The sequence below is a fragment of the Pseudopipra pipra genome, chromosome 2, assembly GCF_036250125.1.
Source record: "Pseudopipra pipra isolate bDixPip1 chromosome 2, bDixPip1.hap1, whole genome shotgun sequence".
In the NCBI taxonomy this organism is placed as follows: domain Eukaryota; kingdom Metazoa; phylum Chordata; class Aves; order Passeriformes; family Pipridae; genus Pseudopipra; species Pseudopipra pipra.
In genome coordinates this window covers 110,457,568-110,483,091 of record NC_087550.1, presented here as the reverse complement: position 1 = coordinate 110,483,091, position 25,524 = coordinate 110,457,568, and the positions used below count along the sequence as shown (strand labels likewise).

The 25,524-nt window shown below is 40.9% G+C and overlaps 1 protein-coding gene across 5 annotated transcripts in view; it reads right to left on the bottom strand.

Moving 5' to 3' along the window:
• Window positions 1-24,027, bottom strand: part of PRRG1 (proline rich and Gla domain 1) — a 34,294-nt gene extending 10,267 nt beyond the window's left edge. For 2 of the 5 annotated variants that reach the window (XM_064646847.1, XM_064646851.1), the window contains exons 1-3: window positions 23,872-24,026; window positions 6,812-6,860; window positions 1,750-1,910 (exon numbers count right to left, since the gene is read on the bottom strand). In XM_064646847.1, coding sequence (XP_064502917.1) covers window positions 1,750-1,910; window positions 6,812-6,821 — 171 coding nt within the window. In that variant the 5' untranslated portion in view covers window positions 6,822-6,860; window positions 23,872-24,026. Of the gene's footprint in view, window positions 1-1,749; window positions 1,911-6,811; window positions 6,861-21,124; window positions 21,180-22,714; window positions 22,790-23,871 lie in introns of all 5 variants that reach the window. The other 3 variants (XM_064646849.1, XM_064646848.1, XM_064646850.1) reach the window with 3 other exon arrangements.
• Window positions 24,028-25,524: the final 1,497 nt, after the last annotated feature.

Here is a 25,524-nt window from a genome sequence, read left to right as displayed (position 1 = left end):
GCACTACCTGAGTAAATTCTGGAAGAAATCTGCAGTGTTCCCTCTGTCACTTTGACCACAAGGGATAGAAGCTTATTGTGGAGATAAGTAGAGATAATGATACCTACTCACACTTTCTAGTAACTGCTTTTCACTTCAGATTTATCTTCAAATTCGGCCCTAATTTCATCCATATCTATCTTGAATTTAAAAAAAAAATGACTGTATTGTATTAAATAATTCAGATGCCACCATCAAAAACCTGCTTTTATTTTTTGTGAAGATACTTTGGTTATGATGTACAGCTACTGCTTGCAGAGCCATTAGCCCACAAGCTTCTTTAAATCAGAGAAGCCAACAGAACTAGGCAACAATTCTGTGTGGGCAGTTTCTGCTTCATTCCCATTGAGTCAATAGATCACTGCCCTTGCATAACACATGGTAGCACTGAAATCATTGCTCCTTCCATGTTTAAATCACTGGTGCTTAACAATACTCTCTGGAGGCTTGCAGATTTTAGCTTGAAGAAGGCCACTTTCCTTATTTTTAGACTATTAATAGTCTGGGCAGTGAACACTTTGGCCAGCTGCACCAAAACCTGGGATTCAAAAGTGTATTTTAAATGGGAAACTTTTTGAGCTCCTCACTCTTTTCATGTGAACGTATTCAATAAACAAGTTATTCCAGCAGGAGTGAGGTAAGTGAAGACTTGTGCTCTCTGCTTCTCTATACTCCCCATAACTGTCCCAGTCCCATCATTTCTTCCAAGCAGGACAACTACATTTATGCCATCCAGGGAGAACCAGTACATGGGCTACTTGGGTAGAAACTCATCTTCCACCTTTTCTCAAGTGGGGGTTCATGATTCTTTTCTTTCCAGCTGCCAATTTGCACAACACATATAAGCAGAATTACCTCTAAAACTTCTGCCTCCTTCAAATGTAGTTTAATTGGGACAAATGTGTGCTCCTAAGGCCCAGAAAGCCAACTGTGTCCTGGGCTGCATCCAAAGCAGCGTGGGCAGCAGGGCCAGGGAGGGGATTTTACCCCTCTGCTCTGCTCTGCTGAGACCCCACCTGGAGCATGGCATCCAGCTCTGGGGTCCTCAGCACAAGAAAGAAGTGGAGCAGGTCCAGAGGAGGGCAATGAAGATGATCCAAGGGCTGGAGAACCTCTCCTATCAAGACAGGCTGAGAGAGCTGGGGCTGTTCAGCCTGGAGAAGAGAAGACTCTGGGGAGAACTTATAGCACCTTCCAGTACTTAAAATGGGCTTATAAAAAAGAGGGAAAGCAACTTTTCACATGGACAGATGGTGATAGGACAAGGGGGAATGGTTTTATACTAAAAGAGGAGAGATTTATATTAGATGTTAGGAAGAACAACTTTGCTCAGAGGGTAGTGAGGCACTGGAACACATTGCCCAGAGAAGTGTCTGCCCCATCCCTGGAAGTGTTCAAAGCCAGGTTGGATGGAGCTCTGAGCAACCTGATCTAGTGAGTGGCATCCCTCTTCATGGAGGGTGGTGGGGTTGGAACTAGATGGTCTTTAAGATCCCTTTCTATCCAAGCCTTTCTATAATTCTAGGATGGATTTGAAAGCTATTGCTGTGCAGTCTATCCGTTTCCACAGTTCACTTAATTTGCTTAAAGAAACACTACCAAAATTAAACCAAATCTAAAGTAGTGTTGGATAACATACAAGCATTCAGCACAGTGAAAAATTTAGCATCAGTACACCCCATCCATCTTTACATACACAACATAACATACCGTTTTTTCCTCATTTTCAAATGCTTCTCTTGCTTCTTCATAGCTACAGATTTCTTCTCTGCATTCATGTTCTATGTCACCTTGCTTTAATTCTTCCAGAAACGTGTTGGCTCTTGGGTATCTTTTTAACACAGAGTTGGCTTTGTCCTCTGTTAAGAACACTGAACAAGAAGAGGTGAGACAACAAAGGTCAGTTCTAAAATAGATACCCAAAACCTCACGCTAGAATTGTTCAAAGAAAACGTGCTTGTAAGAAAACGCTTTTTCAAAGTCTTCCCCTTTATTTCATATGATAAAAGGCGTCTCCCAGTTTTGTTCACTGTTGTAAGGAGTTGGGCCTACAATTTCAGTAGTTATTGCTATAATGGCATAAATGCAATAGACCTCAAGTCAGCATCATAGTCCTGTGTGCTTCAACAAGCCTGAAGCTGGTGCCTAAGAAGTGCTCAGATGAGACAGGCACATGCTCAACTCAAGCAACTTCTTAAACTAAGATGACACAGAACAAACAAAACGAGATTTGCAACTGCCGGAGGACATCACAGCCAGAATGCTCTGAAGTTTTTTATATAAATATTTATGACTATTACCCAGAGTCACTCACACCAGAACAGCTGCATTTATCAATGTTTTAGTCTGTTAAGTTTTCCGAAGCAACTTCGAAGCAGACTGGCTCCCTTCACTCCAGAAATCTCAACCATGAAATGGGTACCCTTTCGGAGGTGTGGGGGGAACTGGCCTCTATTTTCTTTAATCATACACAAAACCTCACCTTATTTGATTAATCAAATAAAACGATTCCAAAAGGCAACCAGTGTTCTGACACAGGTATTCTTTATTTGTGTTTAGTTTTCTCTTTTCTTCCGATGTTCCAGATTCCCCTCAAACTCCCTGCGCCAATGGTTTTTACAGTAATATGCAGCAACTGAAACACTCCAAAATCCATCAGACTGAATTACCTGGGAGGTACATCTGCAGTAAATGCTGCAGAAATTCTCCAGGTATTTCAGGTCAGGAAGCAGGAACATCATGTCAGTGCTACACTGCTCTTGGGCTCTCACTGCCAGCAAGAGGGGACGATTATTCAATGCACTGCCACATTAATGCACTCATACCACTTTCCTGACCCATGCAATCATTTGTGCATTGCTTCATTTACACTTAATCTGAAGGGTTTTTTTTCCCTTAATCATCTGATTTTTAATGTTACAGAAGGATGGCAGCAAGTAAACAAATATGATCACTGCGCTTTTGCTTTAGATAGATGTCATCTGTCAGCAATGATTAGCATAATTAGGCTGATCTACTTGAATTTCATTTGATTTAGTCTCTGTAATGGGTTTATGCGGCAAGGTTTTTGTAGTGGGAAGGTTAGGGGGGTGGCTTCTGTGAGAGGCCGTTAGAAAATTCTCCTCTGTCTGAGATGGGCCTGCTGCTGGCCAAGGCCGAGCCCATCAGGGATGGTGGTGGTACCTTGGGGATAACATACTTCAGAAGGGTAAAAAAGCTCTGTGCAACTGCAGCAGCAGAGGAGTGAGAATATATGAGAGCAACAGCCCTGCAGACACTGAGGTTGGGGAAGCAGGAGAGGCAGAAAATGCTCCAGGTGCTGAAGCAGATATTCCCTTGCAGCCCATGGTGCAGAGCATGGTGAGGCTGTGTCCCTGCAGCCCATGGAGGTCCACGGTGGAGCAGAGATCCACCTGCAGCTTGTGGAGGATCCCACAGTGGAGCAGATGGATGCCCAAAGGAGGCTGTAGGAAGACCATGTTGGAGCAGGCTCCTGGCAGGACCTGTGGACTCTGTGAAGGACCCACACTGGAGCAGACTGTTTCCAAAGGACTGCACCCCATGGGAGGGCCCCAGGCCGGAGCAGGGGAAGAGTGATGAAGTCCTTCCCCTGAGAAGGAAGGAGCAGCAGAGATAGTGTGTGATGAACTGACTGCAGCCCCCAATCCCCATCCCTCTGTGTTGCTGGGGGGAGGAGGTAGAGAAATGGAGAGTAAAGTTGAGACCAGGCAGAAGGGAAGGAGAAAAAGTGTTTTAAGATTTGTTTTTATTTTCTCACAATTTAAATAATTTCCCCAAGTTGAGCCTGTTTTGCCTGTGACAGTAACTGGTGAGTTACTTATCTTAATCCATGAGACTTTCACTGTATTTTCTCTCCCCTGACCAGGAGCAGTGACAGAAGGTTTGGTGGCACTTGGTGTCCAGCCAGGGTCAACCCACCACAACTTGATTACAAATATTTGACAGTGATCTTCCTTTTGCAAAGGATTAAATGAAGATCTGAAGATTAAATTCCAAAACAGCACTAACTTCCAGTTTTAATACATGTACACACATGCACCACACAAATGACACTATCCACGATGGTGCCAGGGGTTCAGTGCCAACCCTACAACTGCACCTCCCACTAATTTGGTTTTCTACAGCACCACAGGTGAGCACATGGACATCTCCTACAAATTCACTGACTAAATAACATAAATCTCTTCAAAAGGAAAGAAAAAAAGATGGCTTCTTTCCATTTCCCACACAATTCTCCTGACTCCCCTCTAGGCCTGAAGAAGCTGGTTTCTCCTCACATGCCTCAGTGATCACCTAAAGGTGATGAGCTGAAGGACTTGTCCACATGAGGAAGCCAGCACACAGCCATGCCTGGGGATGGACTGCTGGTACTCCACCTACTTCTCCCAACTCCTTTTGGGCATTCCTGAAGGGAACAAGTGTCAGGCCAGACTCTCTTAAGAGTGCCCATATGAAGAGTCACTGAAGGGTAGATAATGCACTATAAATCAAGTTTCCTTTCCTCCAGCAGATAAAACCTAGGGAATTTCATTTCACAGCTGGAATTCATCCCTGAAAAGAGCGATGAGAGGAATTATGACAGCTTTGTACCGGATGCGGAGGGAAAAGAAATACAGGAAAATGCAGATAGCTGAAAGTACCCTGACTTGAAGATTCTGGTTCTCAGAAACAAGATACAAATCTTTTTTTCTGCATGCACATTCCAATTTAGAAACAGAATAAAGGTTTTAAAGCTGGTATGTTAAGAAATGTTGCATTTGATACACACTGCTATGAGTTTCTAGGGAATACTTTAGTTTTCCAAAAGGAGCTAAACATACATTTCTGATTCAAATGCATTGACAAAGAACAGCAAACATTAAGATAATTCAATATTGAAGAGTGGTCAATATATGACTATCTAAATATCCAACTTTTTTATTTAGCATTCATATTCACAAAGTCTGTCTTCTCTCACAATATAGTATACAAAATGCATACATCACAGAGACAAAAAAAAGCCCACTGAGGAAAATAAACTACATCCCATATTAATTCTGAAGATGTCTGATAATTAATGATCTCTGGTTAGTCCAGACCAGGAACGGCTTTTGAACCTGCAAGGCTGGAAAAAAATAAAGTATAATAATTTGTTTGTTTTGATGTGACATTTTTAATGCTCTGCACACTGCTAGTGACTTCAAATCCTATTGAGAAATCAATACAAATTCATCAAGGCAACATGAGAACACATGAATCAAAGCAATTTTGATGAAGATACTGATTGAAATACAGGGATTTAATGAGAATCAGTCACTGCCTGATGAACCCTATAAAAAGAGAGAATGGAACCACATTGAAGAATCCATTTTGACTTCTTAGTATTCCAGGATCATAATCCTGTAGATATTCAGTTATAGTTGGATAGGAGTGTGTAAAAAAAACTACTTTGCATTTTCAGCTAAGCCACAGTGTGTGGCCAAATTCACTACAGCTGTTATTGTGGAGTTGAACACAATCAGGGAAGGCTTGTATGTGGCAAGAATAAGGTAATGAAGCACGATAAAACTTACTTTTTTACTTTTTTTTTAAGGAGATTAACTAGCAAATACAAGATAAAAATAAAAATTATTATTTTGGCTTTATGTAAAATAGACACAGAAATAAGTAATTTAAAGTCTCTTTCAGTCCCTCAGTGTTTGTAGAATATAGATGAAGATACATATCTACCAGCAGTTTTAATGCATTTGAATACATTATTTCTTCAGACATGGTTGAGCTCTGTGTGTAACTGCAACACTTGTCTTTTACCAAGTTTTTATGCATCAGAAAGCTACAAAAAAATAATTCCAAAGACTTAGTTTCACTTATTATTACTGAAGCGAGCAATACAGTCAGATCAATCTATTACACATTCTCTGTAAAACCTTCATGGTATCCTAACAGAGGGTGGATACTCTACCAAGGTGAAATTCAATCAGAACCAGAGACAGGCAAGGACAAGAGAGGATAAATACACCACAGCCTGCCAGCTGAAGCTGTCACAGGGAAAGAAAACAGGCTTCAGGTCTTTAGTGACAGAAGGAACAGGGAGCAGGAGCGTGGGAAAAATATTCTGGGACACAGAAGTGTGGCCAAAGCAAAGCCTGGGGCATCCTGGACACCAAAACCAGCTCTATTGAGACCATTATTGAGGTTTCCTTTTTTTGACTCCTTCCCAACAACTAAGCAGACTAAAACCACCACTAAAACCACCATGCTAAAAATAAACATTTAACCTTAAATTTGAAGCTGGTGCTATTAAATTTGAGTCTTTCTGTAGTCCATCTTAATAAAGCCATTTGGTTTGAATAGGGCAGAGGGGTAAAAAATGATATGTACATTTCTTTGTAAAGCTGAAAAAGTGACTTCTGCTCTAAAAATTTGGAGGTACTGGGACAAGATTAAAAATAGTTAAAAGTAAAGTACTCAAGGCTGGAAATTGAGCTCTGTGGTTTTCATTCTGCAGTCAACTTTCAAAGGGCCACAAGTAAGTCTGTGATTATTATGGTCTTCAAATGGTCTCTGTCAGAACAGTCATATGATTCCAGCTCACATCAGTGTGGCCAAAGATCTGCATTGTACATAACATTCAAGTCAGTTCAATGCCAGAGGGCACGTTTTGTGCAAAGTTACTGGGATTTTGAGGAGAGGACAGTTCTGGGGTGTGTTACTGCCCACTTCATAGGGAATAATAAAAAATGTACACTCATCACTAAGTTAACAAACTTACCACCATCCATGATGATTGCTGTCAAGGCAGGGAACTTGCAGTATCAAATCTGTAAACAAAAGAGGAAACTCCTGTTGAGTTTGTGAATTATGATGAACTTGGAAAAGTTTCTCTTGATTCCCTAATACTGTTACAAATATATCAAGATTAACCCCTCTTTTGAGATGTACCACTACTGCAGGCAAATTATTTCAGTAATATAGGTATACTATCCAAAAAAAGTTAACTCTTGTGAACTGGTGAATGCTTTAACCTTTTTCAAGGCTTTTCACATTCAGAATATACAAAAATGTTAATATGAAAGAAAGGGTGTGTATCATTTAAAATGTAATGCAGCCTGTTTTGCCTAATTGAACTTGAAAGGTATTACATTCTCCACTGTAATTACTTATACCTTAGCTAAGACTTAAATTTACTCTGCAGAGATCAAGTCAACACGTTGAGTCCATGGATCAGATTTTTTGAAATCAGAACACACATGTAAATACATTCAGAGTCAGCTACTGATTAAAACAGGATGTCTGCATAAAGTGCAAGGGCAGAACAAGGCCTGCAATTTGGCAAAGGAACTTGCAATACATGAGAGGCTCCCAACCAGCCCTACAAGAACTTACATGCATTTGTACCTCATTTTGGAAAGAGAACAGACAAGAGATGCTCTCAGTTAAAGTGCCTGAAGCTCACTGCACCCACCAGGCAGAGAGCCAACAAGAGCTGCATCTGAAGGCAGCAAGAGTAGTTTGAGGGACTGTTTTCTGTGTCTTGGAGTCTTTATTAGTATGGGAAGAATTAAGAAAACAAAAGCTTTCAGGAAAGTACAAGAAAGGTAGAACTGCCTAACCAAGTTAGAACATCACAAGGTTAAAGGCGTTTTTTTTTTTTTTTAATTAATAAATTACCTACTCCTAAATTCAGAGGACAGGTTACACATCAACATGTACCACACTGATGTCCTCACTTTTCATAAATCCAAACCCTCATAAGCAAACCTCTCTGTAAAAAGGGTTGGCCATGGCTGTTGTAAAAAAAGAGGAAAAGTTAATGCTTCCAGCATGGCCTGTCCAACACCATAATTCATCAGGCAAGAGCAGACTTTGTAAACAGTATTTGTAAGGACTGCTGAGGTGAGTGGAGCTCTGTAAAGACATCCCAGCCTGCTAAACAAAACTGTAGGATTGGGACTACAAGACTTGTAGGATGAAGGAGTAAACTGATTTTAAAGCAAGTTCATCAAATCTCTGTAAAGGCAAATAAATGTGGATAAACAGCAAACATTAAAGCAGTCTGAAATCTCACCACCACAGTGATTAGCTTGTCATTACTAAGTATTGCAGGCTAACAGAAGCAGAGGACTTAAAATTTTTTTTCAGAATATATATAAGACCTCTTTTAATACACTGAATTTTTCTTACCAGACTCCTCTGTGCTAAGACAAACCACATTTGCCAATTGCTTCTTGAATAAAATTAAAATTAGCATCATTTTCTGGGCAGTCACATTGTTACAACCCAAATACCTGTGACGAAGAAATTGCCAAACTTATAAACAGGTCATAAAAGAACTGGCTAGTGGTGCAACTATTCTCTTCACCTGTTACATCATTTTTTTTTGCCAGTTATTACCCAGCAGTTTCAGATGGCTGCTTTTGCAAACATCAGATAAAACATACAGCAACAGAAGAGGCAAAGCCATGAGTGCTCCCTTGCTCTGTTAAGTGGCAGTAATGCTGTGCATTAAACACACCTTGCCAGGCTTTCCCCCTCTCTAATGGAGTCATTTTTCTGCAATAAATTTCAGTTAGTCTTTAATATTTCATCCCCTTAACAAATAACTTGGGTGCGGATTTCAAAAACGTTAAAAAAGAAAAAGGCAGAATATACACATCCATATCCATGAGTCACAACTAGATGGCTCTGATGGCTCTGCCTACTTGGAACTGTGGTGGAAACAAGGGATTTACAAGCCTCTCCCCTGTTACAGGATGTTTTCCACCAGGAACACAGCAGGACACTGCCTCTGCCTTGGCACCTCGCACTAGGTACTTGGTATATCATAAGCTCTGGGAATGAACATCAGAAAACTGACATACACAGGCTGGGAAACTGGGGAAAACACATGGAGGAGGAAGAGAAAAAAAAAAAAAGAAAACACAGAAGGAAAAACACATTTTAATTTCTTCAAAGGTAGGTATACTATGAGTTGATGACAAAATAAAGATTTCTTGAAATGGCTGCAAAACACAAATTACATTTTTCTTTACCTCCTTCATTACAGAAGGAAACAGTATGTCCTTCTCTGGGAAATCTCAAATACAGCTTTCCAATCAGTGGCTGTAGTACAGAAACTCCCCTTCATCAATGTACATTAAATTCTTACAGGAATTACAAGTATTTAGAGCTCCCTGGAACTAATCATGTCCATTTTCCACCAAATGTGTGTTTTTTCTATGTTCCCCTGACTTTCCTCTCTATATCTCCTCAACCTTCATTTCCAAGCTCCCACAAGTCATAGCTTCCTCCTATGACATCCAAAAACCTACTGGGCAAGAGGTTGATTAAGGACAGGGGCAATGGCTGCCCTGCCACTACACAGACATTTCACTCACAGAACAAACTCTCCCACTGCAGAGGAACCACTTGTGCCTTCACCCTCTACTTAACTGTCCCTTCCCCTAAAGGGAAGGAGTTTAATTATATTTTAGTCCTCTTCTCTGACTGGCTTGGTTCAAACTGACTAAATAGTTCAAAGGTTGCTTGGAAGAAAGGATAGAACACGGACAAGTACAAAAATCTTTTTTACCGTCATAAACCAGCTAATAAAGCTGAAGAGGGCTGACCACACCACAGGAACATCTTGACTTGCTACTGACTCATTTATTCCTCTACCCGGTTCTTTATTTAGTTTTCTGCTTTTAAGTCTTCACAAACCTTACTGAAGCCTATGTATACAGAGCAATCTTTTTCATATACATACACAAGAACACACACTCCTCACCACCACCCCCCACCTCCAATAGTATCTTACTAGTAACACCAATCTTTTTTGTTTCAGGAATTCCTCTTCTATATATTATTCCCTCCACAAGGTTACATATCACCTTAAATTTGCTTGTGGAAAAAGTGACCACAGGGTGGACAGCATGGGCAGCTCTACAGCCACGCTGAGTGTCGAACTCTGAGTTCAGTGGCAGCTGACTTACCCAAACCAACACGTGATCTTTCCTCACTGCCTGCTTGGCTGTTGGTAAAATGGTTAAAAAACATGACAAGAAAACAATGAACCGTCCACTCTTGGTAGGAATTATAATGACTCAATAAGAACACAAGTTCTAAAGTGTGTGAGACAGCCAAGGAGACACACCAACAAGGCCTGTGCTATTTACCAGCAGCACCCTGCTCACCACCAAAGGGGTGCAGTCTCTTACCAAGGGGAAATATTTTGCATGAAAGCTCAAGGACCTAATATTGAAGTAACAAACCAAGATGTACATTTCTTTCCACAACTAACCTAAATTTTCTTTTCCTCAGTCCTGAAAGTGCCCAAACCTTGCCTGCACTATCTATAAGCATAAAGCATAGAATATTTGTGCACACGTTTCCAAAGCTGGTAATCATATTCTAACAGTGCAGTGTATCCCTTAAATTCTAAAAGTAACTAATTTCAGCATTAAAAGCTGTTGGCTTAAGACAATGTTTCTGCAAGATTTTGTTGCATTTATTAGGATAACCATCTTCAGTTGGCAGCATACACTTCTTCTGGGTACATTTCCTGACTAATGGAAACTCGTGTGCAGCATGTACCATTACAGGACAGAGGATCTGATTGAGGGCACACAAAACTGCCTGCACTGTTCTCACTCACTGTCACGTGTTCTAAGGATACAGAACATCAAGAACAAAGCAAGTCCTTAAGGGAAGGGATTAGAAAGAGAAGAGAAAATAAGGCTAATGTAAAGCAGCAGTGGTATTGTCTCTCACTTACTTTTTTACCTGCTGCATTAATAGGGACTTAAAACACTGCAAGGCCACCATGCTCCTCTCACAGCTGGGGAGGAATGAGCCTGACAGCATCCAGGTAGGGAAGAGGGAAGTGGCTTTTTTTCATTCTGCAATAGAATTCTTAACATAACATTCAAGTGTTAATTTTAGTTTTGTAATCTGTACAATTAATGAAACCACTGGGACACAATTTATAACCAGATGCCACATAGAGCTATATAATTTCTTAAAGTTACAAATATTTAAATTTTTCTTGAGCTTTTTATGAAAGCAGGTCCATTCAAGGGACACTGTTAACTAAAACATTAGTAGATGTTCTGTCTAAAAATAAACACCCCTTTTCTAGCCCTCAGCCCCAAACCAGGTGCAAAGCAAAAACTGAAACACTCCTGTGGGAGGTCTGTTTAGAAGAAACATTAAAAGATTATCAATCTGTCTTCCTGTGTAGTTATTTAATTATCTGACTGCCATTTATTCAAAACGCATTATGTGCCTACCTAAAAATACCAGTCCCACCACATACATCTTTTATATCCTTGGAAAAAATGTTACAGAAGACTAAAATTTTACTTATTATCATCTGTTTCACAGGAACTTGCTTCCCAGGAAAAGTGTACCAAATAATTTACATGGATTCAAACGCTGAAGAAATAGATTTATTTTTCTCTGAACAGAATAGGATATAGAAGAACCTTGTATTTATTAAATTGCTCTTAACAGCATGTTTTTTCAGGGAATTTGGCGGGAATAAAGAGGGATGGAACATTTTGGAAACTACTCGATCAGACAAGGATGCAAAAGATTTGTCCCACCTCAGACTACATAGGACAAGGATAAGAGTAAAACAGAGAACTGAAAAAAACCCCTCTGCTTTGTAGATGCTATCTGATCACAGCATTATAAAACGTCACCATTAATTCCGATGACATAAGGACCCAAACCCACAGACCAGGTCACTAAGAGAAACCTGTACTTAGCAGAGTGCCATTGCACCTTTAACCCAGTGAAATCCATCATTACTCACAGAGCAAGCAGTCTGAGCACAGCTCTCCAACACCGCCCTGAGAGCAGAGAGAAGGTGGCTCCTCACAACTGCAGCTGGGCAGGACTTCAGCTGGCAGAGACTGAAGGCTAAGCTTCTGCCTCAACTTCACCCCTTCTGCACTTGTGCGTTTTTTTCCCGTTAAAGTTACATCAATATTCTGGTTGGTTATTCTCTGGATATTTCCAGGCTCCTCCGGTTCAAAGGGGGAATCACCATAAGTTGAGACATCTCTCCCTTCCCCTCCCTTTCAAAACCAGACAAGAACATTTTTCTGATACACACATTTTGGCAACCAGGACATCAGGTAGGAAAAGTAATGAAATTTTCTCTTCAGTGAGGAAGAACTTTGGGAGGTTGCATTGTTTTAAACTCCTGGGGACCACCTGGAGCAGTTCCTGGGAGGCAGAATTTAACACTTGCATAACTATCTGTTTGGAAACCAGAACTCCACAAATCCTCAAGAGACCAGGCCTTTCTGAGCAGCCCATAGAGCAGAGCTTCAGGCACCTCTCTCTTCTGTAAGTTACTGCTGGAAGACATTGCTTCAGGTTAGACAATCTCTTATGCTTCAGGATTTCAAATTTTGAGTATTTAACCTGAGTATTTAACACTGAAGTGTTGATATAACTAATTCTTCTCCTTTTTCAAGTGAGAATGGTGAACAATTAAATAAAGCTTCTGCAGCAGGATGTGTTTTTATCCTGATTTTGTTTGGACACAAAACTAATGATACTGTGTTACCTATTCTACATTCTGCTCCTATCCCAATGCCTTTTAACCAAATCTGACACTGAGATTTTTTTCTGTGCTCCCAAAAGTTTTCCATGAAAATCAATGACCAAGAAGAACAAAGAAAACCCATTAGTGTTGCCACTGAGGTAAAGATGGGTTTACCAATTGTGGCAGTATTTCAGGAGACATGGCACCTTTGGTGGCTGTAAATCACTACCCATTTTGCCAGCAGAAAGTAAGTAGTCAGGAATCGTAACACCATGTTCAGGACCAGCCACAGCCTGCACAGCCCTTTGCTAGGTGGGAACTCAAATAAGCTGAAGAGATGAGAAGAGGGAAAGAGCTGCTGGCAGCGCATATGAGGTGTCAGAATATTGTGGTAATTTGGGCCAGTGGCTGGCTAATAAGGATAAGCATGTTGGAGAATGAAGGAGAACTCAGATTAATAAAGCAGGAAAGGTCAAAAGGTAACAGAAAGAGGAAAACAGCTTCATTATATCTCTGGTGCTCCCTGACCTAATTACTGTTTAAGTCTCAGCTTCCAAATAAAACTCAGGTTGTCAGACACTTGGATATCATCTGTTCTAACCTAGGCTTGAATAGCTGGACTCTTTATCTGAAGCAATTACAGTGGCCGAGAATAATTACCTCTAAGTGCATAATAATTATCTCTATTCATGACTATAGTCACATTACCTAGGAATGCAGAGCAATACCAGTGCACCTGAAGAACAAAACAATTGGTGCTGAGGACACTATTTACACAACACAGGTTGAGAATTTTACTTTGGGGTAGCTACAATTTCATTCCATGAGCTGAGCACCCTGTGGCAGTGGGACTGCATCGGGTGTGCTCTTGAAGAGTATCTTCTGGTTTACCTTCATCCAAAAATAATTTAGTCTGAGTGCTTTGAAATGATTCTGCAGCACAAACCAAAGCACAGTAAGTGGTGACAATTGGGAGATTTGCTTTCCAAACACACTCCTAATCTGAACCAAAATGCTACTGGAGATACATCCAATGTGTACTGTATGACTGCACTCAAAACAGTAAGAAGCTACCAGGAAGGAAACTGTGTAAATGACTCCACAGGAAAAAGCCAAAGGTTGTTATGGGATGATAGTGAATGTCTGGCAAAACTTCCCATAAAGCTACAAAATTATTTGACAAACACGTTGACAAAAACAAAGGTAACATGAGGCTCTCCCTTGAGCAAAAACTCAAACCAAACAAAAAAACTTCTCAAAAACAAAAAACCTTACCACAGTGAATAATATTTCTGAATCTCAGTCTATGTGCTTGTCTCTTGAATTCAAATGTTATGTTCTTACTGTGGAAATTAAATACTGCTAATGCACAGGATACCACAGGGACCAATCTGACGCCAAAAACCTGAAATACCAGAGTGGTTGCTCAGAAACACCAGAAAAGGACACACACAGATACCTAATCTGGGAACTGGGAGAAAACCTGGCCACTCCTCACTTCCCCAAAAAAACCTCCACAAACAAAAAAGCACATTCTCCCCTCACACACCCAAAGACTGGAAACTTGCAATTACAGATTACAGAATTAACATCCACTTTATGATCACCATTATCAGTATTTACAGTACGTTCTTCTCCAAAATGTTACCAGTTTCTAAAACCATAAAGTAACACACCAGATCAATACACAAGAAGCCAGAGAAACTGCATGATCCTTTTGCCACGCATTTAAAGGTGGTTGAAGTGTTAAATAACATATTGACAAAATCTTATGTTATACTAGTAAGGTGACAGCTGCTTATTGAATAACTATCAAGTATTTTTAAATTTATAGAAAGATAAAACAATCAATGGACCTGCTAGTGCTTTTCAAGAAAAAAAACCCACACGACTTGTATCAGAATTGCTGCAGAATGTTTCCTTTATAGCATGGTTTCACTCACAGCCTCCCTAAATTAGATGCTCTGAATGTGCATTCATTTAATTTTCTTCCCCTATTTTGTTCCTGTTTTCATACAAATGAAATCTTTGCATCTGTTTTGTAAGTTATGATCAAGCCAACTTTCATTTTGTAGTTCAGACCATCTCCTGATGCTTTGCAGACAACAGAGGAACAGTCAGCAGCTCTCAACTTCAATTGAATACTGATTGTGTAGGGATTAAAAATTACATGTTACTATTTATATGGAAAGAAGAAGAAAAAAAAAAGGAAATATCCTTTGTGTTTAAATAACCACAAAGCACTCAGTTCAGAGAAGGCAGACACTGAGCTGATCTAATTGAAACCTTTTATCAGTAACTACCTGGCTATGAAAGCAGGGAAGCAGTTCAGTGCCCAACAACTACATCCAGTTCCTCTCCAAAGTGGTTCAAATTGAATTAGGACCAGGGAAGTATCTATCAGCACATAATACCACCACATAACCAGAAACTGAGCTGACAGATGGTAAGTGGTCTCTTGAATAGATCCTACTTATTATCTACAATCTCCCTTTTTCATTGGCTCTGAGTCTCCCAAAACAACGCATCAAAACTTTCAGAATAAGCAGAAAGTAGATTATAACAGTGCCTTCTACCTTTTAAAAGCACTCATGGGTTAGGTAGGAGAGAAATAAAAACTAGAAAAGTAAAAAGAATGCTACCTTTACTTCAGATTGTATCCATGCATGAGGGAAAAGGGCCAAGTAACAGTATCTGAGCACAGTCCATTCAAAAAAATGTAATTTCATTGCAGATACAGTGTTTGTCCGCTGACAGAAGGTCACAAGATCAAAGCTAACAATGTAACATTCATCCTGCTCTGAAACTCTTATAGATACTTTCTTCTCCAACACAGCTTATAAAGCAAACCCGTTACTTTAGTGTCACAAATAATACCTTTTACAGATTTTCCAATAACACAAACTGGCTGCACAAAATTCAGCCTCCAACTGTATCAAACTGTATCCAATACTCAAATCTGCTCTTTTCACAGAGAGACCTGACAATTCCATACATTTGAAAAAGATTATCCTCAATTCACTGAAGTTTTTCTTGAAATTATTACAATACTGTGAAAGGCAAGGAGCAATAGCTACTTTAAAAAATCAGTTTCCCACTACACTACCAGAATTTTTCAAGTATCTATTAAAAAATCTCAGAAACATTCTAGCTCTCAGAACGTGCATTTTTGTTGTGAAAAGAAACCTGGATAATTTCACATTGGCATCTTTGTTTTGTATACAATAATTTCATAGAAAACATAAGCCTACTTCTTCATAATGTTTATTTGGCTTTTCTGCGATGAGGCAAATATTCTGGTCTGGACAGATATTGCATTTAGCAGTTGTTTGGTAGGCCAACATCTAACTCCTCATCTATTTGAGAAAAATTAACCCAAAACCAACAAAGTGTAAATTTCTTTGTGAAGTGCTAAACTAAACTAGAGAAATGTGCAGACAAAGCCTTCTCTTCCAAGTATTTATGCACCGTCAGCACGCTTTAATATAAATTTCCACCCTGCCTGTCCTCCCCTGAAGCAATGCATATATGACTACATTTCAGAGCATGTTTTAATGGGATTTTCCAGTCAACCAAAAATCAAATTGCATAGAAGTTATGAAAGAGTCATAAACACATTTTTCATCTTATTGAATTATATGGTAACTAGGGAAAAGATAATGAGGCACAGCTCCTTTACAGATTTTATTAAATTTTCTGTCACACTGGCAAATTGCATAAAGAGAATGCACTAAAGTTGTACACCACTAGAATCCAAAGAAGAGCTGCAGTAAAGCAGAAGGGTAAATAGCCCTACAAAACACGGAAAAAATGTTTTAAATACTATTATTTCCCTCTCTCAACACCCACACCCATTACCCCTCACATCAACTTTACCTGGATTTCCAAATACATTAAGATACACACATTATACACACATTGCACTTCATTTTTTCTGAGTAGGATTGGAACAAACCTACACACAAAATACTCCAGCTCAAACATATGGTGTTTTGGCTTCAGCCTTGAACAGGAGTCAAGGAATTTTACCTCTTTCCTGCCACAGATACCCACTCTTTACTGAGGATCAGCCCTCTGATGGGCTGATGCAGTTCTGTGCTCTGCACCAGAGATTTGCCTCTCTCCCACCAACCTCTCCTCCTCTACCCCTTCCTCTCTAGAACAGCAGCAGAAAGGAAATGTGAACTTTCCAGACTTTATCTGCCACCAAAACTAACCACTCAGGGAGCTAGTTTTGCATCCCTCCTTAGCTACCTTGCAGCCTCTAAAACATAGATTACATTTGGTTTCGTAAAACTGAAGTCAAGGATGAATTTTTATTTTAAATGGGTGTAATTCTGTAAGAATTACTAAAAGTGCAAAAACTGAAAACATCAACAGCATTTCTTTTCAAAGGGTGTTAACACAGTTTTTCTATTTCATGATTGTTTCCATTCAGTAATAAGGGCTTTGTGTTGTCCTCTAGTCCAACAACTTTACTCATTGGCCCTTTCCAATCAATTACTACAGAACAGCAGAAAATCTTAAATTCGTGGAAGTTTTCCTAAAGAAAGCACACTGGTCTAGAGGATAGAGGCATTCTGAATATCGTAGCTCAAGAGAAGACTGGAAGATGACTTAACATCTAATTCAAACTGTCATTTATGAAGAAATAAATGTCCCAGTAAAGATCTAAGTCAGAGCTGATCAATCACACAGCATAAATCCATACAAAACAAAGCTGCATGAGTTCCAGCAGTCACAGAACTACCAGTATCAGGTCATACTTATAAAAAGAGTTTTCCATGCTTTTCAGCACTGTGAAAACACAAGTTTTCAGGCAGCTCCCAAAACTAAAACAATAATTCTGCTGTTGCTCTTCTACTCCTTATGAAGTGATTCAGTACAATATCCATTCTGCCTGAGAAAAGCACAAAAAAATATGTAACAAAACAATGCAGAGGATGTTTGCTTTAGAAATCTGTTTTAAAAGACTTAGAATAAAAAAATTTTACACATATTAAAGTTCCTAACACTAATATGCCAAATTAATGTGTCAAATTTGTGTGTGTGCAATCAACTATTTGAAGACATAATTTATCTTAATTGTGTCAAAAGCTTACACAGAATGAAAATTTAAGTTAGCTCTTGAAAACTTTATTCGCAACTGACAGATTCTCTACAGAATCTACCATGTCTAACATTTTATTCTTGGAAGATTTAAAGGGTGTTCCCCCACACCTCCACAAAGCTGAACACATGGAAACTCTCCACACAGAAAACGTGGAGGAGTCTTCTAATAAGAAGAAATACATCACTGCTATTTTTTAGATCTGGTAACTCATTCATTTGTGTGTTCACTGAAGAAGTCATTGGAGAAAGCCTAGACATGCTGCCTGTCAGCTTGTGCATCTCCACCTTTTGTGTTTCTGGTGTAGATCACTTCACTCACACAAAATTTCATAGAATCACAGTGCAGCCCAGGTTGGAAGGAAGCTCAAAAGATTTGTCTGGTCCAATGTTCTGTGGAAAGGGAGCCCTGTTGAGGTTATCTACCATCCTTGTCCAACTGCATCCTAAAAACCTCCAGTGATTGGGACTTCACCATGTTCCTGGGCAGGTTGTTCCAGTGAATGACTGATCTCAGTGTAAAAAAAATTTCTTTCTTACACTGAGATGAAAACTTTGACCAAACTTTTGCCAAGGGTTCCTAAGAATGGCCACAGTGAAAGTGCTTTGATACTTCCATCTGAGACAACTACAGATGAGCTTTTGGCACTTGTAGTTGGGCACTTCTTTACAGTTCACCCTAAACGGCCTTTCCATGAAGGAAGAGTATGTTCACCTTTCTTCTCTCTGAGTTTGACCCCAGGGTCTGTTCACCGGGTTCTTGGTCTTTTTGAGGGATTTCCTTGTACTTTCCTTCTTGAGAAGTTTGCTGCTGTTCCTCAAAGATGTCAGCAGAGGAAGACACTGATACCCTGCTGCTTCTCTGATGGTTCTGGAGTCAGCACTCAGATCAATCCCAGCTAAAGCTCTGTCTGAGAAGGTGGTCCCACACACACAGACATACAGACTCCCTCCACTGAGTCAGTACAAGTTCTGGCTGGCAGCACCCAGTGGAAAAGCTTTTTGTGTGCATGTGTGTCAGGATGCTTGTTTTGCAATAAAACAAATCAGCTCCCTGGTTCAGTTGACTGCAGAGCATTAAGAGTGCTAGTGCCAGCACAAGGGAAGCAGTCAAAACACAAAACATGGCAAGGATGGAGTGGAAAAGGAAGAACTCCTGTTTTCAGGCAGCAGGAGAAGCTTAGACGAGTTAAGCTGCTTACCCAACCACACACTGTGTGCCATGCCTTTATTTTGCTGCTGTCCACAGCTCTGACAACCAACAGTAACAAACAGAAAGTAGTACAGTGAGTCCGTTGCACTTCTGATGCTCAGAGCTGCTCAGCAGTATTGCAATGGAATGTCATGGACCGTGCTAACTTCACCTGCCACGGGAGAAATCTACAGGAAGAGCAGCAAGAGGTTTAGCTCATAATCCTGCTGCTGAAATCTCATTTAGTCCTTCCCCGTAGCCGTGAGAATGAACAAGGGACTGAAAGTTAAACCAGAAAGTTGCTTCTCCCCCCAGGTTTATTGAGCAAATAGTTCGAAGAGTAAAAGTCTGCAAATAAAAGCTGAAGAATACACACAAGGTCAGTCAACAGCTCACTGATAAACCTGGGGGTCCAGCCAGGTGCTAAAGTTCACCTGTCTGATGAATCAACCATTCATGAATTTTCCTGGTAGAATTCCATAAACTGCCTCGCACCAGTGAGCAAACAAATTCACACTTTGAGTCATTCTTTAATGCCAAGTAGGAAACATTTAGAAATACAGCTAATTAGTATAAATATTGCAGTTTAGGCAGTTAACAGTTAATTTAGCGATAGGGATTTTAATGAGGAATTGCTGTAAAGTGAGTCTTGAAACTGGTCCGTGGCATCCATTGTTACACTACAGGAACACAAAGAGCTCAGCAAAACAGAAACATCCAGAATTACAACAAAAGGGTATAACATCTTGGTGTAAACAAACAAATAGAAAAATCTCACCTACCCTACAGTTCTGGAAAAAATAGATGTTCTGCAGTTTCAGGCAATAAAATGAGTACTTCATCAGGATTAAGAAGCTTAATCTACAATAAACTACTCCAATCCTACACTTCACATGGTCTCTCTGGATTTTAGCATCACTTAATTTGACCACTGTTGGGAGTAATCATATTGGTACAGACTGACTACTAAATGAAAAACTGGAAATATGTTGAGCGTGTTACCTTAGAACAGGAGATGACAATTTTCAAAAGTCATTTCAAAAGTGACATGAGAAGGCTGATTCAACACTTTATATGAAACACCCCACTGAGCAGGTACACAACACAGTGCAATGTGTTTAAGGCAAGGAATCTCAAAGATCTTTCAAGATGCAATTGCACAGTAATCTGTCTCCCCCCCATGTCAAGATACTTAGTTTCAAAAAAAATATTTACACAAAGCAGCATTGTTGGTTTGAAAACAGGCAGCACTTGTGCTACTATACTGTCCAGGAATCTCAGCCCTGGATGCTAGCTCCAATATGTTGGGCTGTGCAAATATATTTCTTGTCTGATTTTACATATTTATTTCTGAACAGATGCCTAATTTTTATCAAAAATTAAAGATATTTTACATAATGCTTATCTAACTAATTATAAGCGATAGCCTGAAATACATATAAAACATCTCTCAACAAATATGTTTGCTAAGCAAGCCAAAATCCATGATGTGATTTTAGGTGGTTAGGATGTAATTTCTTTAATTTCCAGTATGAAGACAGGCTTCATATTGAAATGTAGCTATTTTAATAATGGTATTCAGCAACCTTGATTAAAACACAGATTACTTGATAATCAATACCATCAAAAGTGCTGGCAAGGAAAGAATGGGTTAAGTGTATTTCACACCTCACAAATGCACATCAAATTTTGTTTAACAAGAATCAGTAAACCAAACAAAAGTAAACAAGGAAAGGGTTGGGTATTGTCAGATTAGATTTTAAAAGGTCAAATAGTTACCAACGTCTGAACTCAAAAATAGCTGGCAGGAGAACAGAGGCCAGACATGAGGTCATTCAGTCCACTCCCCTGCCAGCTCTGTAAGGTTCTCTACTGCATAATGCAAGTGCTTTTGTTTATAATGTGGAAGAGGAAAGGAAGCAAGGGTGGGGGAAGAAATCAGATTGTCTTTGGAGGCTGAAGCAAATCAACCATTAAAGAAACACCAGCCAGAGAAAGGCAGCATCCTGGAAACACAGTTGATGGGAATTCATGAAGGAGAAGGATGAAAACCAGCAGCAAAGTTCAGGATTGAGTTGAGAAACTGAAAGCAAAAGCTGTTAACAGGATATGCCAAAAAATTTAAAAGTCTTGCCTATAGAAAATCTGGTGTCATTTGCTGAGTAAATGGGAAGAAATGAAGCACAGAAGATTTACTGGAATAATGGAAGTGGAAGGGCAAAATGGCTTAGGTTTTTCCCAGTACTCACACTTGGGATAAGGGGTATCAACCACCTCTCTTGTCCCCTGCTCATCCAGGTGCTTCTAAGAGCCAGGAAAGAGTAAAAGTAAGTCAGATAAGGTTTTTTTCAACCTGATTAATTCTGTGATCTACCTCATCAGATGAATATGGAAATGGTTACACTATCACAATTGAGGGAGGTCACAGAGGTAGGCAGAACAAAATGATGGACAAGACAATCATGGGAAAAGCTGTTTAAAATGACAGAGAAAACAAAAATGTTCACAATACTGTATTCTAAAATAAGTTAGCAGTGTCCTGAAGTATATTTTATCCTGGTTTTCCCAGAGAATGTATTCATGACTCTAGATAAATTACCTAAAAATGCTGTTTTGAGGTGGGTACCAACTACATACATCTTTTTTAGGGATGCCTCTCCCAAAATCTGGGTTCTTGATCTGCAAAAGCAGCATAAGCTTAGACCAGATATTAAAATTTATTTGCACCTGTATACTTAATATAAGCCAGGACACTGAACTCAATATCCTGAAAAAGATCAGATCCTACTTGGACCAAATTTGGTCTCCATAATTTTGTCTTTGATTCTTCATGTGGAATGGGAGGATGATTTCCTTGTCTTAGAAGAGTTTTGTCAGTTAAGGGGAGAATTTGTCAAGTACTGAGATACTAAGGTGATAAGTACAACAGAAGACACAGGGAAATTTGCAATTCCACAGTCAAAGCAGAATTTGATGCAGATTTGAGTCACATTCAGAAAATGTCTCGACATCACACAACCAAATTAATGAGGATGAGACCAAAATACTTCATCTCTTTAATACCTTGAGTATAACAGGATTTTTTACGCAATAAACTATATGTTATTACTTAATAGAAAACTGTAATTCAATCTAGATGTACGAAGAGACTGAATTAAAGCTAACTTAAGAACTTCAGGTCTCCATTTTTGAGTCATTCCGGAGATGACACTATTAGTATAGTTACTGTGACTGTGTGCAATTACCAACTTCTAATGAAAGAAAATTGATGTCACCAAGTTATAATCTCAACACCTACATTATAACCAGCAATGCTTTGCTGTTTTGAGCTAATATATCAGTTGGACGAAATTCTGGATGAACTTGTGTGAGAAATGGATGTTTCACCAAGGGATTTCTTGTTATTTGCTAATTCCAAGAAAACAGATACTCAGGAATCCCAGCCTCTAGCCTTATCTGTTTTGAGAAATAAAGTTTTCTAGCCTAAGAGAAGGTGAAATGAGATGGCTGAACACATGACTAAAAATCTCACTCTTGTTTCCATGCAGTACTCTCACACATAAATCCCCTGTCCCCTCTTCTCTGGCTTCTAATTTCATTCCCCTGGTGCAGCAAGAACTACTCTTGCAATCTCACTCACCTTTACTGGCTAAGGCTCCTCAGACTGCTTGTCACCTCTTGCACTTGTAAACCTCCCCCACAACTGCTTTATCAATGGCACTCCCTCTGTTAAACACACGAACCAGAATGCCCAACATCACAGTTGCACAACCCCTTTACACAGGTCTGTCTCTGCCTATGTTTATGCATTAAAAAAAAAAAAAATTTTGTATACATACCTACTCATTTATGTACGACAAAAATAAACTCTTTCCCTCCACATCACACGTTTCCTTGAGCCAGTATAAACTCTCCTATGGCAGTGCAGAGAAACAGACGTGATCACTAACTAGGTTAATCAGAAAGTGTTTATAAGGTCACTGTGAATCTGTGGGTAATGCTCTGTGTCACTTCACCCCATTGCTGCACAAACAATGGTGCCAAGCATGGGGAGAGAATGGTACAGAGAGTGGCAACCAGCAGCCCAGGCTGCAGAAAAAGCACGACTTCAGTGATAGCAACAGCCAATAGTAATGAAAAATGTAAAGTCTTGATTTTAATCTAGAACACCAACATCTGCATAACTATCCCTCTTCTCTTCCCGGACTTATCTATGAAAACTTAAATTAGTGTTCTTCACTGGCCCCGTTCCTCTCCGTTTTGTTCCCAACAAGCCTTGGCCACCGCCTGCTCTCTCACCCCTCAACCAATGCAACACTGAATCCGAGTTTCAACCGTGATGACACCGAGGCCGCCTCTGCCCCGGGGAGAGGGTCCATGAGACCCAGCTCCAGGCCGGGCAGAGAGTCCATGAGACCCCAGCTCCAGGCCGGGCAGAGGGTCCATGAGACCCCGGGTCGGGGGTCAGGTTCGTTCCCCAAACACTCGTTCCCATCCCCAGCATCTCCCGGCTGAAGCCCTGCCCGGGCACGGCAGCCCAAACACGGGCGGGGTCTGTGGGTGATCCTGCCCAAAGCGCACAGAGTTTTAACAGGAATACGAAAACTTCAGATGGCCGTGGCTTTGTTTTGGTAGTGGCGTTTTTTGAAACTTCAGAGAAAAGTGTATTAGCTGCCTGTCTCGGAGGCAGCCGCTATCTCTTTCAAAAGACAAACTCCGCAGGATTCTTCCTTTGTTCGCTACAGTCCACACATTTCCTCCCCGGCTTAACTGGAAGCGGCACAAACCCCGTGAGAGAAGTTTCCCGGGCGGTTCCCGGAGCTCGGCGAGAGGCGCCGGCACACGTCCCACCCTCGCTCCCCTCCGAGGGTCTCCCCGCGCAGCCCCCACAGGGGACCCCCGCCCCGGGCGCACCCGCCGGGCACCGCCCCGCCCGCTCCCCTCGCCGGGCAGCCCCTTCCCCTCCGCGGACATGCAGCGGACACTCCGCACTCACCGCTGCCGCCCGGGCGAGGCTCAGGAGCCGGGCCGGGTGTGCCGGGCCGGGCTGTCCCAGCGCTGCCGCCACAGCTCCCGCTGCGCGCTCGGCGGAGCGGGCGGTGTCCGCGCATGCGCCCGGGAGCCCGAGGGCGGCTGTGAGGCGGGGAGAGACCGTGGGCGACCCGGGGCTGCTCCTCTTCGTTTCTCCGCTCCCCGCAGCCCTTCTGCTATCCCGCACCTTCAGCCGAGGCCCTTTTCAGAGCTGACCCGGGCAGGATGATTCCCTTCAGCCGCCCCCATCGAGACTTTCCCACAGCCGGGCCCCAGCCCCGGGCTCAGCGGACCCCGGTGGTCGCCTCACAGCTGCCCCGCTGAACCCCCCAGCGCAAGGCGTTTCCAGTCCTAAAGTTTATATCAGTTTGTGTGTATAACAAAATCATAGGATCAATTGGGTTGGAAAAGACCTCTGAGACCATGGAGTCCGGCGTATGACCGAACACCACCTCGTCAACAAGATCACGGCACCGAGTGACTCGCCCAGTCCTTCCTTAAACACCTCCAGGGTCGGTGGCTCCACCACCTCCCTGGGCAGCCCGTTCTAATGTTTAATTACCCTTCCTGTGGAGAAATTCCTCCTAATGTACAACATGTATATAGATACACGCAGTCTATTCTTCTTGTAGGGAAGTGACAAGCACCGGCACATGTGGTCTTCCATGGAGAGCTAAAAATTGCACCAAAAGTCGTGATTTTCCCCTCCAGTGTGTCCCCAAGGGTGGCTGTACGAACCCATGGGCTTGTTTTCCAGAGTTCTGGGGTTTTGAGTGTGCTTGGATCTCACCGCCCTGGAAGGTGCATTTCAGGAACCCTAAACCCCCTCATGTTCCACATTAAATATTAAAGGTTCTACATTAAAAATTCAATTGGCTTTTTGCACTGCCCAGAATTCATCTGAAACCAAACTCTCTCAAACCAGAGAGTTTGATAGCTTACTTTTTTTCCGACTAGCACCTTTATTTTTGCCTCTGATTTTTAATGGCTGTGTATGGAAAGAGGATAAAGCTCCTCAGAAAATTCACAGCAAATGAATAATCCCTACCTGACTTCAAAGGTGCTGTTGTCAGTGGTGCATTGGCCTGGTTATAAATGGCTTTGGAACGATTCACAAAAATAACAGCTTGCCAGAAGAAAGATTGAGGTCTAAATGGTGTGGAGCATAAAATACCATTTATTCCATGAAGCTCTCTATAAATATGCCGTGGGTTTTGAAGTTTACATTGCTGCTGTCTTCATGTTCAATGCTATAGTTAGTGTTGCTATGTTGTATAGCAGTATTTTCACCTTCAATTTTATATTAACAAACAGCTGACAATCATCAGAAAAGGAGTGAGGTAATAGTACAATCAGAGAAATGTTGAGGGAACAGAAAAATGAGACACAGTTTGCAATAGTTCAGATGTGTCTCAGCTTCTTTAATGGATCTTGGCCTATAATAGAAGTTAATGCTTTCATATGTGTCAACTCAGAACTGACACTGAGACAATCAAGTTTTAAACAAAAGAAATTGCATTAATGTGTCTGACGGTTCTTAGACAAAATCATTTAGAAATTCAAATCCCTAGAAATAATGGGAGGCAAAATACCTCTGCTCTTTTAAAGTTTGTTGAGG